Genomic DNA, 12,680 nt, shown 5'->3' with positions numbered 1-12,680 from the left:
TGACTGTCTTTAAGTACAATGTAAATGTAAGTCATCTCCACCAGAACCAGGTCAATGATGTGCAGTATATCAGTGGTGTGCAGATAGGCTGAAGGGGTGTTGGCTCAAACACTTGAAGCTGAGATTCTTCCTCCTTGCCCATGGCTAGCAATGGAAATAGCATTTAGAATCACAGAATCAAGAAATGGTTTGGGTTTGAATGATACTTAAAGATCATCTAGGTCCAATCCCCTGCTGTGGACAGTTACCAACCACTAGGCCTACAGTCTTGCTTAATACTGGAGCTTCTTGCTCCTCATGGACAAAATATTTGGTGTTCCCAGGGCGACTCAAAAACCAAAACCAACCAAACATTAATGCAGAGGTCATTTTTAGTGACCACCACTGAAGCATGCATTTGCAGCATGGAGCATTGTGCCATGCATCACAAGGGTGACAGGAGGGTGCAGAGGCATTCCAGTTGGTGGGGGGCTGACAGCAAACGCACCAAACACTGGCACTGAGAAAGAGACAGATGCCAAATGGATTGAATGGGAACCGTGGCTTTCAAACATCTGACTTCAGCTACAACACCTTTATCAAGGTGTTTTTAAAGTCAACTTAGACCTTCTACCTTCTAAGCATGATCACGTGCCACTTCAAGTACTGCTTAGGGTCATTTACTAATTAGACAATAATCATAGAATCGTCAGGGTTGTTAAAGACCTCTAAGATCACCAGTCCAACCCTACCAACAATAAACCTAATCTCTCTTGAAACTCGATTTGAAATGTCGTTTGGCAGCCGAGCCCCAGCGACCCGGGGCGGCTTTCTTTCGGCCGGCAAGATTGCACAACCCTGTCCCAGCTCCACCCGGACGGGGCTCCCTCGGCTCCCTTCCCACCCCCCCATTCCCGAAGCGGCGGGAGGGCAATGCCCCGAGCCCTGGGCTGGACTCAGCTAGTCCCAGCCCCTCGGAAGGCGGAAATCCCCGTCGGAGGAGGGGGAAGCGGAATGGCCTGACCCGGGCTAGCTTGCGAGACATAGCGCGGCTCAGCCAGCTGCAGCGATGAATCGACGCGGGTGAGTAAGCGAGCGGGCGGCCGGGCAGCGGCGGCGGGGGTCCTCAGCAAGGTGGGAGTGACTGGAGGGGTTCGGGGATATAGGGGAGCGGGGTGCCTCCGAGCCGCCCCGCAGCCCGTCTGGGAGAGCGGTGTGCGGGCTGTCAGCCCAACCTGTGCCTACGATGCGTTGAGTTTTACGGAGTCTTTTTCGCTCGGGTTCGGGTGACGGATGAATGGGAGAGGGGCCACTGGTTTCGATGGCACGGATTGGTGCTGTCTGAACAGCGGGTGGTAGCAAAGCGTCACGGACAGTCAGTCGCGTTTATCAATGAAAGCAATGGAAATAAAGATGTTGCTGCAACACCGCGAATAAAGCTGTAAAGCGCACAGATGGAACAAAAGCTCGAAGTCCTTATTGTAAGCATGAAGTCGGCTTTTATCGGGCTATTTTGTGCCAGAACAGCATCGTCCTGTGACTGTAGAATAAGTAGTGCCCGAAAAAGCTGAGATGCTGGTAGAAAGATTTAACTCACTGAGCAAGAATGTACGAAAGAGGAAGTACGACTTTCTCCCATTTCACATGCTATTAAAAAAGAGAGTAGTAGAAGAAGAAGGTGTGGGAAGAAAAGGAGAAAAACCTTTCACTACCCTTAAAGTAATAACGTCTTATTTTAAAAGAGCTATACTGGGGGGCCAGTGTGTTGGACTCATGATCTGCACATACATACAGGGCAAAGAGGGGTTTCACTGCTCTCTGCAGGCAAGAGCACCTCCCTGTTCCAACAGGAGCTTGGCATTAAGGGGAAGATTTGGGCTGAGTCAGCCCACACAACCACATCTGCAAAGTCCTCAGAGAACGAGTATCTGTAGGTCTGTCCAAGTGTACATGTGGCATAATCTACTGAAATAACAAATCAAGTTTGCTCGTATGTATTAAAAAGCGGATTCTGGCTGATTAAGAATTCACTGATATCAGCGAATGCCTTCAATGGGACATTCCCTGTGGAGTCCCACAACGAGTGATCAATTCTCGTTCTCCGTTTAATGCAAATGACTTCCTATATTCAGAATTTCTGACTTGGGTGGGGAACAGCAAAACAAATGCAACCTGGGATTAAGAAATACATTCAGGTGAGCTTTGAGGCAGGCAGTTATGAGTTTGGCACAGGATGCACAGATACGCCTGCAGAGGGTGAATACAGCAGAAATACAGTATGAAACCACACGCACCCAAAGTATGAAACCACACGCACCCAAAGTTGCTGCCGGGATCACAAGCAAAGCCGCCTCCTTGGAGTATTTAGTTACACACACGTGGGAGACTTGCACTTCATGACTGACTGCAGATTTGCTAAGCTGAGTGCTACGCTTCTATCTTTCTCAGAGCCCTATAAAGGAGCATTAGATTAGTCAGGCTTTATAGGTAAGTCGAACTGGGTTTTCTTATATCAGCTATCAGGTGTAACTCTGCTGGGGAGGTCCCTCATCGATTACTTCTCCAAAGGAATAGAACACACCAAGCACTCTCCATCGAAACTTTTGAATGACAACACACTATCACTGTTTCCTGTTTACATGTTTTATTGAGGGCGGGAAACACACCACTGCTTGCAGGGTCATAAATCCAAACAGCGGGACACGGAGCTCTGACCCAAACCTCAGCCTGCACAGCTACTTGCTTTCCAGTGAGCTGGGTACAGGGCAGGGATAGTGGGGCCTCCCATCCATCTGGGTGCTGTGCTGTTAGCAGGAAAGATGGGCACAACACCAGCTATTCTGCTCTGGATTCCAATATCAGTGCACTTTGCTTCTATTTGTGGCCTCAGCCACCCACCCCCGGTTACGTTGTTTGCACAAGAAGTTTGTCAAGTGTCAAAAATGCAAATGATTTAAGGGGGGATTTGCATATTTGTCATTGGTACTTTATTTATCCACTTCTACAGCACTGAAATAATCGATATTGTGCTTATCTTTTGTGTAAACAATCCAGAAATTAAGACCTATTTTGTAACATTTCTGTTTGCTTTTTCTTTTAGTTCCGGATTTCTGTTACTGTTCCTTCACATCCTGGGAGCTGGTAAGTAGAGAACCCTTCAGTTAAAATGAATTTGCCCTACTTGGAAGTTTTTGGCCAAATAAGCGGGTTACAATTTAAACACTTGTATGTTCTCAGCAAACTCATGACAATTCCTCACTGATCTCTCTCATCAGGGAATGAAGATCAGTTTCTGCCTGTTTCCATATACAGACTAGCAAGGAATCGTAGCAGTTTCACTCATACGATTGCTCTTCTTGCTTCACAGACATCCCCATTTATTTTTCTCTAAGCACCAACAGAAGCCCTTAGAAGTGGATGTTAATAACCAATCTAATGTGCTTGCACCAAGTCAGCACTTGTAATATGCCTTAATTATCCACTACTGTGTCAAGCGGCCAGTATTAGCACATCATCTACTACACTCCCACACGTCTCTTTCAAAATAAAGGTAAAGTTAAAGGACATCACCTGGTGATACTTAAATATTTCTAGAGAAGTTTCTCCATTCTTCCTTAATAACTGGGAAGCACCTAATGTCATGAAGGAAACTCTGTGTCCCCAAACACAGGACAAACTGTACCAGTTTGTCACAGTGGATGCTGGCTGGCCCATCCTATAGGAGACCAGTGAAGGAGGTGCCCCCAGGCAATGCATTATGCAGCATCACTTTTCCCACAGCATCAAGGAGTTTCCCCAGGTCTGAGGAACAACCCTCTGCTATTCAACCCTGTTGCTTCTTCTTGTGCCCAGGAAAGGTCATAGGCCAGGGAGCAGACACAGCTTTCCTCCCTGCGCTGTTTTTAAAGCCAGATGCCCAACCCTTCAGATGTGGGTGAGCTCATACTGAAACCATTTGCTCATCAGGAGAAGAGACTGCATCTGTCCTACCAGAGGCCTGGAAAAGTGTACTGAGAGCCAAATATGGCCTAATTCAGGTGGCTCTCAGGGGCTATAAGTGTCTAAAAGACATGTCACTAGCTGTATATGGGCATTCTGGTTTATTTGTTCAGAGGGTGACGCATGTAAGTAATAAAAAAGGTTAACACTATGGACATGCCCACTTTGAGACACACCAGGTTGTTGTTGCTTTTTACCCGCCTTTTTTCTTTTGCTATAAAAATAGCAGTAGCACTCTCTTACCTATATTTTCATCATCCCATATTCCACATCCCTCAGTGTCACATCCACACGGCTCTGGAACACCTCCAGGGATAGTGACTGCACCACCTTCCTGGGCAGCCTGTGCCACTGCAACACTGCTCTTGCAGAGAAAAAATGTTTCCTCATATCCAACCTGAACCTGCCCTGGTGTAACTTGAGACCATTCCCTTTTGAGTCCAATTGTGGTAGAATGTACCTGAAAAAATTCAACTTTTTTTTCATGCAACTTCCCCTCATTCTCCCTCTCTTTTTATTTTTGTAGTTACTGCACTGGAGGAGATCGTCAGTAAACCTGGGGACAATGTTACACTGAGTTGCATTTATCCTGGAAGAGAATTCAGCTTAGACAGTCTGCGAATATACTGGCAAATAGATGGTGATGAAGATACAGAGTTGTGTTCAGTAGTGCATGCACTGATCTCTGGTCAAGACAATGAAAGTCTTCAGTGCAATCAGTTTAAAAACAGGACTCAGCTATTATGGGATAAACTAGAAGATGGCAATTTTTCTCTACTACTATTTAATGTCAGACAAAGCGATGTGCATACGTACCAATGTGTAGTGATGCAGACAATTGAATATACCAGAGTGATTCACCAGGAGCAAGTGGTTCTAAGCCTAGCAGGTAAGAACTGTTACTGCTTGCACGTTTGCCCACATTCTAATTCTAGTGGTCTTAGTGCCATTTTCATAGCATCTTTGAGCATGTACTAATGTTGGAAACATAACTTGGACTCAGTGACTCTTTATGGATCCCTTCCACCTTGGGATATTCTGTATTCTACTGCATTACTTTGCAGGAATTAAATCTACTTATTTTGAACGTTACAGATAGAGAATCTACAGCTGTAAGAACCATTTATCCAGTGTTTATTTGTTTTATTCTTCTCGACTTGTCTGTCATTAATATGGCATACTTTCATTTTTATGAAAATAGTGAATATATCATTGATATCTGCTCTCGCAGATGATTGGGCCACAGCAGCTTAGAAACTTGCTTTTTTCCTTTGAAATTGGCATCAGCTTTCTGCCCTCCCAGCAGTTCTCACAGACCTTTGGCTTATGTACTAAGCCTACAAATGTTTTCCTTTCAGGTTGTGCGGGTCTCGTGTAACCCAGAGCTTCTGATTCAGAATCCATGCCAAGATTCTATCTTTCCAATACATCTCAAAGTTTTGACAACCATTTCCTTTCCCCTTTCCCTCCAGCTAGTTACAGCCAACCAATACTCAGCGGGCCGATAAGAAACAGTTACAGCACTGGAGAAGAGGTGACTTTCAGCTGCAGATCTGACAATGGGTATCCTGAACCAAATGTTTATTGGATAAATAGAACAGACAACACACTCCTGTCTGAGTCATATTTTAATATCACCCAACATCCCGACGGCACTTACAGTGTTTTGAGCACATTGAAGGTTAATGCAACTTCTGATATGCAAATAGAGTGCTTCATAGAAAATAAAATACTGCAGGAAAACACATCAGCCAACTGTAAGTTCCTTTGTAATACCTTCTGTTTTCTGGATAGCAGATATATCAACCAGTGTGGCTCTGTCTGTAGAGATGCACTAACAAGGGGCATGAAAAAAATGCAGTAGTTCCAAAAAGCACTAAGAAAGCTCAGTTTTGGCCCAAGTCTTCTTAGCTGTAGAATTTATTCTTCCTAAATAAATATAGCACCCCGTTGAGCATGTCATGACAGTAGCACCGAGCAGCCCGTTTTCAAGGAAGTCACTAGACTCTACCTTCTGGTTCCTTGCATTAGATTATTCTTCAGATGGTACCATGCAATTGATCTGCAATACCTGAACTCTCTGTCTAATGGCTTTGCAGCGCTCATATTTGCTTAGTGCTTTGTCTAGTTTTGAAGTTCTGCTTTCAGTCACCAAAACTCAACTTGTGTGTTTCTTAAAGTAGGCCTGTAGCAAACACTTAGTATTAGCACAATAGAACACCAGTCCTAATATCACAAGTGTAATAAGCTATTTACGATCAGTATAAGTGACCGATAGTAAGAACACAAATATTTAGCCGCTGTTCTTCATAAAAATTGAAAGTTGTTAAAAAATAAAAGCTTTAAGAGACTTACAGGTATAAGACCAATAGTGAATGTCACAGTCCCTAAGAAGCAATGGAGAGAAGCTATTTGGAGTGGAAGAGCTTCTCCTGAGCTGGCTGTTTAGTTTCCTTGCAGTTCTTGGTCCTGGCTCCCACCACCTTCTTTCCCAGCTGAAACATGCAGTGTCCAAAGATTGGCAGGAAGGAAGAATGAAAATGAAGGTCATGCATGCAGTATGATGACAAGGAGGGATGAAGTTGCACTGTACGGTTCTATTAACAAACTGCCTAAGCTAGAGGTAGGCCTTACTCAGAAGGAATACCATCGTAACCACAGTGAAAGGAATAAAACAAATAATTAGTCCCTGTGTTAGTGTGTAAGACATAGTCACATCATTACCTAATATGATGTGAGCACATTTACAACTTATTACATCCTTTTTCTATTTTATTCTAGACTCAGAGGAGTTGCAAAGCAATGGTACTAACACAGGAAGTCATAAAGACACGGCAAAAAGCGGACAAGTTGCTCAAGCAGCTGCAATTTTGTCAGTTGTTATTCTGATGGCTCTTCTGACTGTGTTAATCTGCTGGCTATGGAGACGGAAGTCCTCTCAACTAGTGTCATACACAGGTAACGAGACCCTTCATTTGTGTGACTAAATCTCCAGGGAAGACCTGGGTAAAGTGGGGTAAAATTCTTGCCCAGCCCCTGCAGGAGCTGGTAGAGGCCACGTTCTTCCTTCAGAAACAGCCTATGAGTTGAGCTGGGCAACTCTTTTCCAAAACATGGAGAAGCAAAGTTTAAGCCCAGAAATTTATCCTTGCTAAAACAATGACCTAGGCTGTAAGGAAGAGTATGGAGCCCATTTAGCTGTCCAAAAAGCATTTAGCAGATTGAACCCTCAACTTTGGTGGATGTTGTTTAATATTAATCTTGACAGTATAAAGATTTTGATTATCCTACACACTTAATACAGTGGCCTGAGAGTTTCACTTCCAGTAACATGGTTCTTCAAGGTTTTGGTCCAAAGGCACAAGGAATCAGTGAGGACATAGAGCACGCTGGCTGGAGCCAACTCCCCCCTCAACTTTGTAACTCCTGTGCAGATACTGTGGCAAAACTTGACAAATTGTTTTAAATGCTGATCTTCTAGCCTAGACAACAATGACCATTGATCATATCAATACCCATGATAAAATGGATGTTCCGTGCTTTCTTAGGTATCACATCCTAGAAAGACTTTAGCTTAGCTACACAGACAGATAATTTATTTTATGTCTATGAACGTGAGCCTGTACACAGACAATTGAAAAAAAAATAATAAAAAATAAAAATAAAAAAAAATACTAAGCACTCACTCATTTCCAAGGAAAACCAAGGTTCAGACCTTCCACATTTGCATAATCAACAGGACAGCATGTTTAATGATTCGTTATTTAAAGGGGGGGAAGTGGAGGAACAGAATGAAAAATCCAAGACATTTAGAAAAACAAACCCAGCACATCCAACTTGCGAATGCACAAAGGGCATGAAATATCTGCCTAGTACTTTGGTGATTTTTGCTGAAGCAAATGACTGCTGGCACTCTTTACAGAACAGACACAAAACACCATGGTTCTACCAAAGCTCGTAATATCTGAAACAATAGAAAGCATAGCCTGCATTAGCAGATGCGGTGAATGCACCAATTTATAATACCAAGCAGAAGGAAAATAATCCTTAAAAAGAAGAATGCCAAGAACTAACATTGTAGTCATGCAAACTGGATCAGTGGTCAGTTGTTTTCCAGACCCATCATGTAATCACAATCTGATCCATAAAAGCTGGGTTTGCTAATTATCAACAGACACTGCACTATTTCCCACAGAGGGTAATGTGGAAAGGATGACTTTTATCCCTTCAGATAAGGACACAATTTCTTCTTCATTCCTGTGTGTTGCATTAACATAAATCCTTGCTGTTCGTTAAACGTCAACCTTTTGCTCCCCTGACTTATACCAGGCCCTATGTGATTAGATCTCTGGGCTTAGCCCTTGAGTAGAAAAACCTCTGTGACATAAATAAAAGTAAATATTTATTTTATGTTGAAGGCTGCTATAGCAAAATTTGTTTATTCAAAACAAAACAAAGACACTTGCCTTGCAGACGCTGTATTTTCCTTGGCACATCTCTGCACCATTTGTAGAAGAGGAGGTGGGACAGCAGCTTTTATCTTATCTTATTATCAGAATCTGTCTCACCTCCAAGGGAAATTTTCTGGCAACAGAGCTGTGGAAGACACTGAAGGAAAGGGGTCCTAAATCTTTTGGTCATCCCCGTCTGGGGGCAACTTAGACCTAAACTAGAGAAATGAGGATGATCCAGGGAATACGATTGCGGACAAAAAATTGATTGTCGTTGGCTTTTCCAGTCTAAACAAAAACATACAGAGACAAAATAACAATCTTCTTTGGAGAGTCCCCACAGAGGACACAATATTTATTGCCCTAACCCCATGGACAACATGCTCTAAGGCACAGTGGATTTAAACAGGGAAGATTTAAACTGCGTGTTAGGAAAACAGTTTTTCTAAAGGTAATAGTTGATTGCTACAACAGGGAATCTCTGCAGGCTGTCAAGTCTCCATCGGCCCAGGCATGCTGTCGGCCTGTTTTTTGTTTTTGATGTTTTTTTTTTTAGTGGCTTTTCTGTTGTTTTTGTTTGGTTTTGAAAAACGTTGATGAAAGCCTGATAAATAGCCTAGGAGTAGCTGGTGCATCCCTGGGGCAAGAAGATGGTCTCTGAGAGAAATTCTATCTCAATTCAACTGTCATTAGAGATTTTCAAGTGTGTTGTGTGATAGGGAGTAAGGCACTGCAGAGGTTGCACCCACCAGGAAGCTCTGCCATGGCATTCTGCTTTTCAACACTGATGCGTTTCTGCATCTAGTGGTTTGACTGTGAAGATCAGATTGTTTTGAGGGGTGGAACTGTGAATACTGAAAAAATGAGAATTACCTACTGAGACTAGTTGCTGTTAGAAAGAAAAAGATTTTGGAAATGGCAGGAAGACAGGATGCAAAGAAGTGTAGCTTCATCTCCATAGGATTTAGTCTCTCCAGCCATTGCAGTTGGCAAGGCAAGATGCTCCACTGAGGAGAAACTCAGTGCCTGATCCAAAACTCCTGTTCTGGACTGCTGTCCAAAGAGATCCCTCCACTGCCTATAGAGGAGCCTCAGGAAACTGGTTTCTTTTGACTACATATAGGCTTTATGCATCTGATTTTCAGGTGGTCCTGTGTGCAACCAGGAGTAGGACTTAATGATTCTTATGGGTCCCTAACAGCAAGGGATATTCCATGATCTCTTTCTCTGAGATCATCTTAGAAGAAACCAAAAGTGCCACTGATATCTCTTTCTTATAGCTTAGCAGCTCATTCCACTGGCTGCAAAGAAAAAATAATACTAGGAGATGATTATTTATGTGGGCTTTTGTTGTTTTTTAAACTTCTTTTTTTTCTAAAAATCAGTCATTTTGTTTTCACAGCACCTATCTAAAGGGAATGTCTGACAACAACTCGGGCAGCTGGAGGTGCATCAAGAGGAGCATCACCCCTTGTCTCAGCAGCAGCATTGCTTGTAATACAAGCGACAGGTTTCTGCAGGGTGTGCCAAGATTGATGGCAAAAAAAAAGCTCCTCCAACAGAAGAAAAAACAAAATCCATTGGATTTCTCTTCTGACCAGGAGCTGCATCTCAACACCTGCTCACTTCTTCAGATGGCTTTCGTTGATAGCCTGCCAGTGTCTTGAGCTCTTACAATGGCGAAGAGCAGTGAGCCTGGCACTTAGCTGCTCTGTTCTAGAGTCTCTCATCATCACCACTGAGGAATCTGGGTACGAGTAGCCATGTTTCAGGAGCATGGGAAGTTCTGTTTCCTCCTTATGCTGGCAGTGACTACTGAATGTGAAGAGGCAGCTAAAAATGAGGAAGAAAAGAACCGGACTCTCTATGAAGTGAGATTTGTAACTTTTTCCACCTTTCTCTATATACAGTACATTCTGTCACTGTCTGGTTTTACCAGCTACATGTTGTTATGTACAGAATGAGCTAGACTGTCTTGACCTGGACCTAATGAAACAGGTTTTGTCATGGCCAGGTTAAGCACTGGATGTGTGAACAAAAATATATCTCCTTTAAAGGCACTTGATATGAAAAAAATTATTCCTTACAGAATATTCTACCAAAAAGGAGACTTCAACTTTCTACAGAAGCTGGTGCTTACTGTATGAAAGAACAACCTGTGGAAAACAGATTAAAAACAGTGCTCTCTCCTATGTTGATTTCAGGTTACCTTGACATTATCTCTGTCTGGATGCAACAAAAATCCATATTCAGGTTCTGTTCAATTCAGCTCGTCTTTATTTAAGACTAGCAGCACCCAGGGAGAATTTTGAACTGATTTATTTTTTTTTTTCAAATGCCTCTTCTTGCCTCATCCTTTCACCAAGGAAAAGAGTGTGAAGCAATCAGTATGTTAACTATGAATGTTCTTGACGTGTTGATGGCTAAAGGGAAGAACTTCATTTTCTTCCATGTGCCATCATCCTTGCCTTACTGGTTCAGCCCTGATTGAGCCAGCAAATAGATGAAGATAACAAACAGCAAATGTGATGGGTAGCCTAAGATTTTGGAAGAGAACAAATCAGTATTAGTTCTTTTCTGTTGGGGTGGATGATGGTAATGATTTTAATATCTCCTGCAGCAGTTGCTAGGCTAAAATTCTACCATTTCTGTAAGATGGCCTTGTTTGTCCCAGTTCAATGTAGAGAAGACTGCCCAGTGTCAACCATGAGTTAGGAAGTTTTTGTTTGTTTTTAATCCTAGTGAAGCAAATATATATATATATATATATATATATATATATATATATCTTTTTCTCCCTTTGTGCAAAACCCAGACCCATTTATTTGGTGACACTTCTGTTGAAGCAATACCCCTATGTGAGCTCAGAGTTGGCTGTGTGCCACCACAGTCAATGTATGTGGGAGTCCCACGGGCTCAACCTTTATGACGTTCAAGGGAAGGAAAAGTACAGCTCTCCCTTGATGCAATCTGGACTCACTCCCCAGTTTGAGTAGGATAGAAAAATTAAAAAAAATAATAATTAAAAAAATCCACGCTACAACTAAATAATTAAGCTCATGTCTCCTGTTTTGGCTGCAAGTAACTGTGTACGATAGTGTTTTAAAGACATTTTATCTATGAATATCTATGAAAAGCATTGCATATTTTTTTAACTTTTAATGTCTGTGAAAGCTGTTCTTTTATTTATTAATTCCACTTTTGCCACTTTGCCTTCCAATTTACAACTGTAACATATCCTATCAGGTAGGACATTTAGCCCACAATAAGTGTCAATAACTTAAAGCATGTCTGTAATCTTAAGTGTCCACTTTTCCTCATCTTATCTCTTGTCCATTAATCTAAGTGTACACTTTCTTCTGAGCCCATATCTAGTCTTCAGGCAAAAATCTCTTCAGTGTTTGCTGAAGAGAGAATGCAAGCTCACAGACACCTTTGAAACGTCACTGCCATCTGCACAGATGTGAAGGGCAACCATTTCCTGGTGGTTCAGTGAGCCATTTTCTCACTCTCTGTCCTGTGAAGTTGTTTTGTGTAAGCTGCTTAATGCCACCGTAACTGACAGAAGCCTTCTATAAAAACAGCTTTCCTCCTTTGTATTCTACCAGTACAAAAAACTGCCGTGCTTTGGAGATGTAAGGGGTGACCTAGCAATTGCTCCACAGTATGCTGTTGAGAAAATTTATACCAGAGAAGTTCTTACTTCTGGCTTTACTTCATGATACATAGTGAATACATCTAAACGCAACAGCTTGCTCTTGCAAAATTCATACTTTCAACTGCTTTAAGTTTCCAGCTGTTTTTGAAGGCAAGAAAATCCTAGACGACAGCTGTTTGTTACTTGGAAATCCTGTAATAACAATTTGTCATCACATACTATGTTTATATTTTAAATAAAAACCTATTAATACTTCTTTATGTTTGACTAAGTCTATCAGCACAATCAAGACAAGCCACAACAGAATCATGCCTCAGCTAAGGTAACAGTTTTACTGTCAACCAGACTCCTCTGGGCATGCAAGTGGTCCTTTCCAAAGCCCTCAGATGAGAAGGGACTGATGAAACACAGAAGCTCTACTAGCTCTTGCTACAACTTGCTCTACACCTTGAACAAATGGAATGAAAGATGGGCAGTAGCTCAAATATAGCACAAAGCCTGGGCTAACACATCCTTTGCTCAGCCACCTTAGGAATCCCTAACAGAGCAAAGGTACAATGTTCCCTCCCACTTCCAGAACCAAAACCCTCACT

The 12,680-nt window shown here is 42.4% G+C and overlaps 1 protein-coding gene across 1 annotated transcript; it reads left to right on the top strand.

Moving 5' to 3' along the window:
- The first annotated feature begins 829 nt into the window (after positions 1-829).
- On the top strand, positions 830-12,345 carry ICOSLG (inducible T cell costimulator ligand). The gene is made up of 6 exons (XM_072343971.1): positions 830-1,062; positions 3,080-3,120; positions 4,505-4,867; positions 5,451-5,735; positions 6,760-6,936; positions 9,832-12,345. The coding sequence occupies exons 1-6, from the start codon at positions 1,049-1,051 to the stop codon at positions 9,840-9,842; spliced, it is 891 nt and encodes a 296-aa protein (XP_072200072.1). The 5' UTR covers positions 830-1,048; the 3' UTR covers positions 9,843-12,345.
- The last annotated feature ends 335 nt before the right edge of the window (positions 12,346-12,680 follow it).

Source organism: Excalfactoria chinensis, chromosome 1, assembly GCF_039878825.1.
Source record: "Excalfactoria chinensis isolate bCotChi1 chromosome 1, bCotChi1.hap2, whole genome shotgun sequence".
Classification (NCBI taxonomy): domain Eukaryota; kingdom Metazoa; phylum Chordata; class Aves; order Galliformes; family Phasianidae; genus Excalfactoria; species Excalfactoria chinensis.
Note: the sequence above shows the minus strand (reverse complement) of the source record. Positions and strands in the feature narration are given on the sequence as shown.

Excerpts from the sequence above, each read along its gene's own strand:
- ICOSLG (XM_072343971.1), top strand. Across the intron at positions 3,121-4,504 it reads CCTTCACATCCTGGGAGCTG|TTACTGCACTGGAGGAGATC; the intron begins GTAAGTAGAGAA and ends TTATTTTTGTAG. Across the intron at positions 4,868-5,450 it reads AGTGGTTCTAAGCCTAGCAG|CTAGTTACAGCCAACCAATA; the intron begins GTAAGAACTGTT and ends CTTTCCCTCCAG.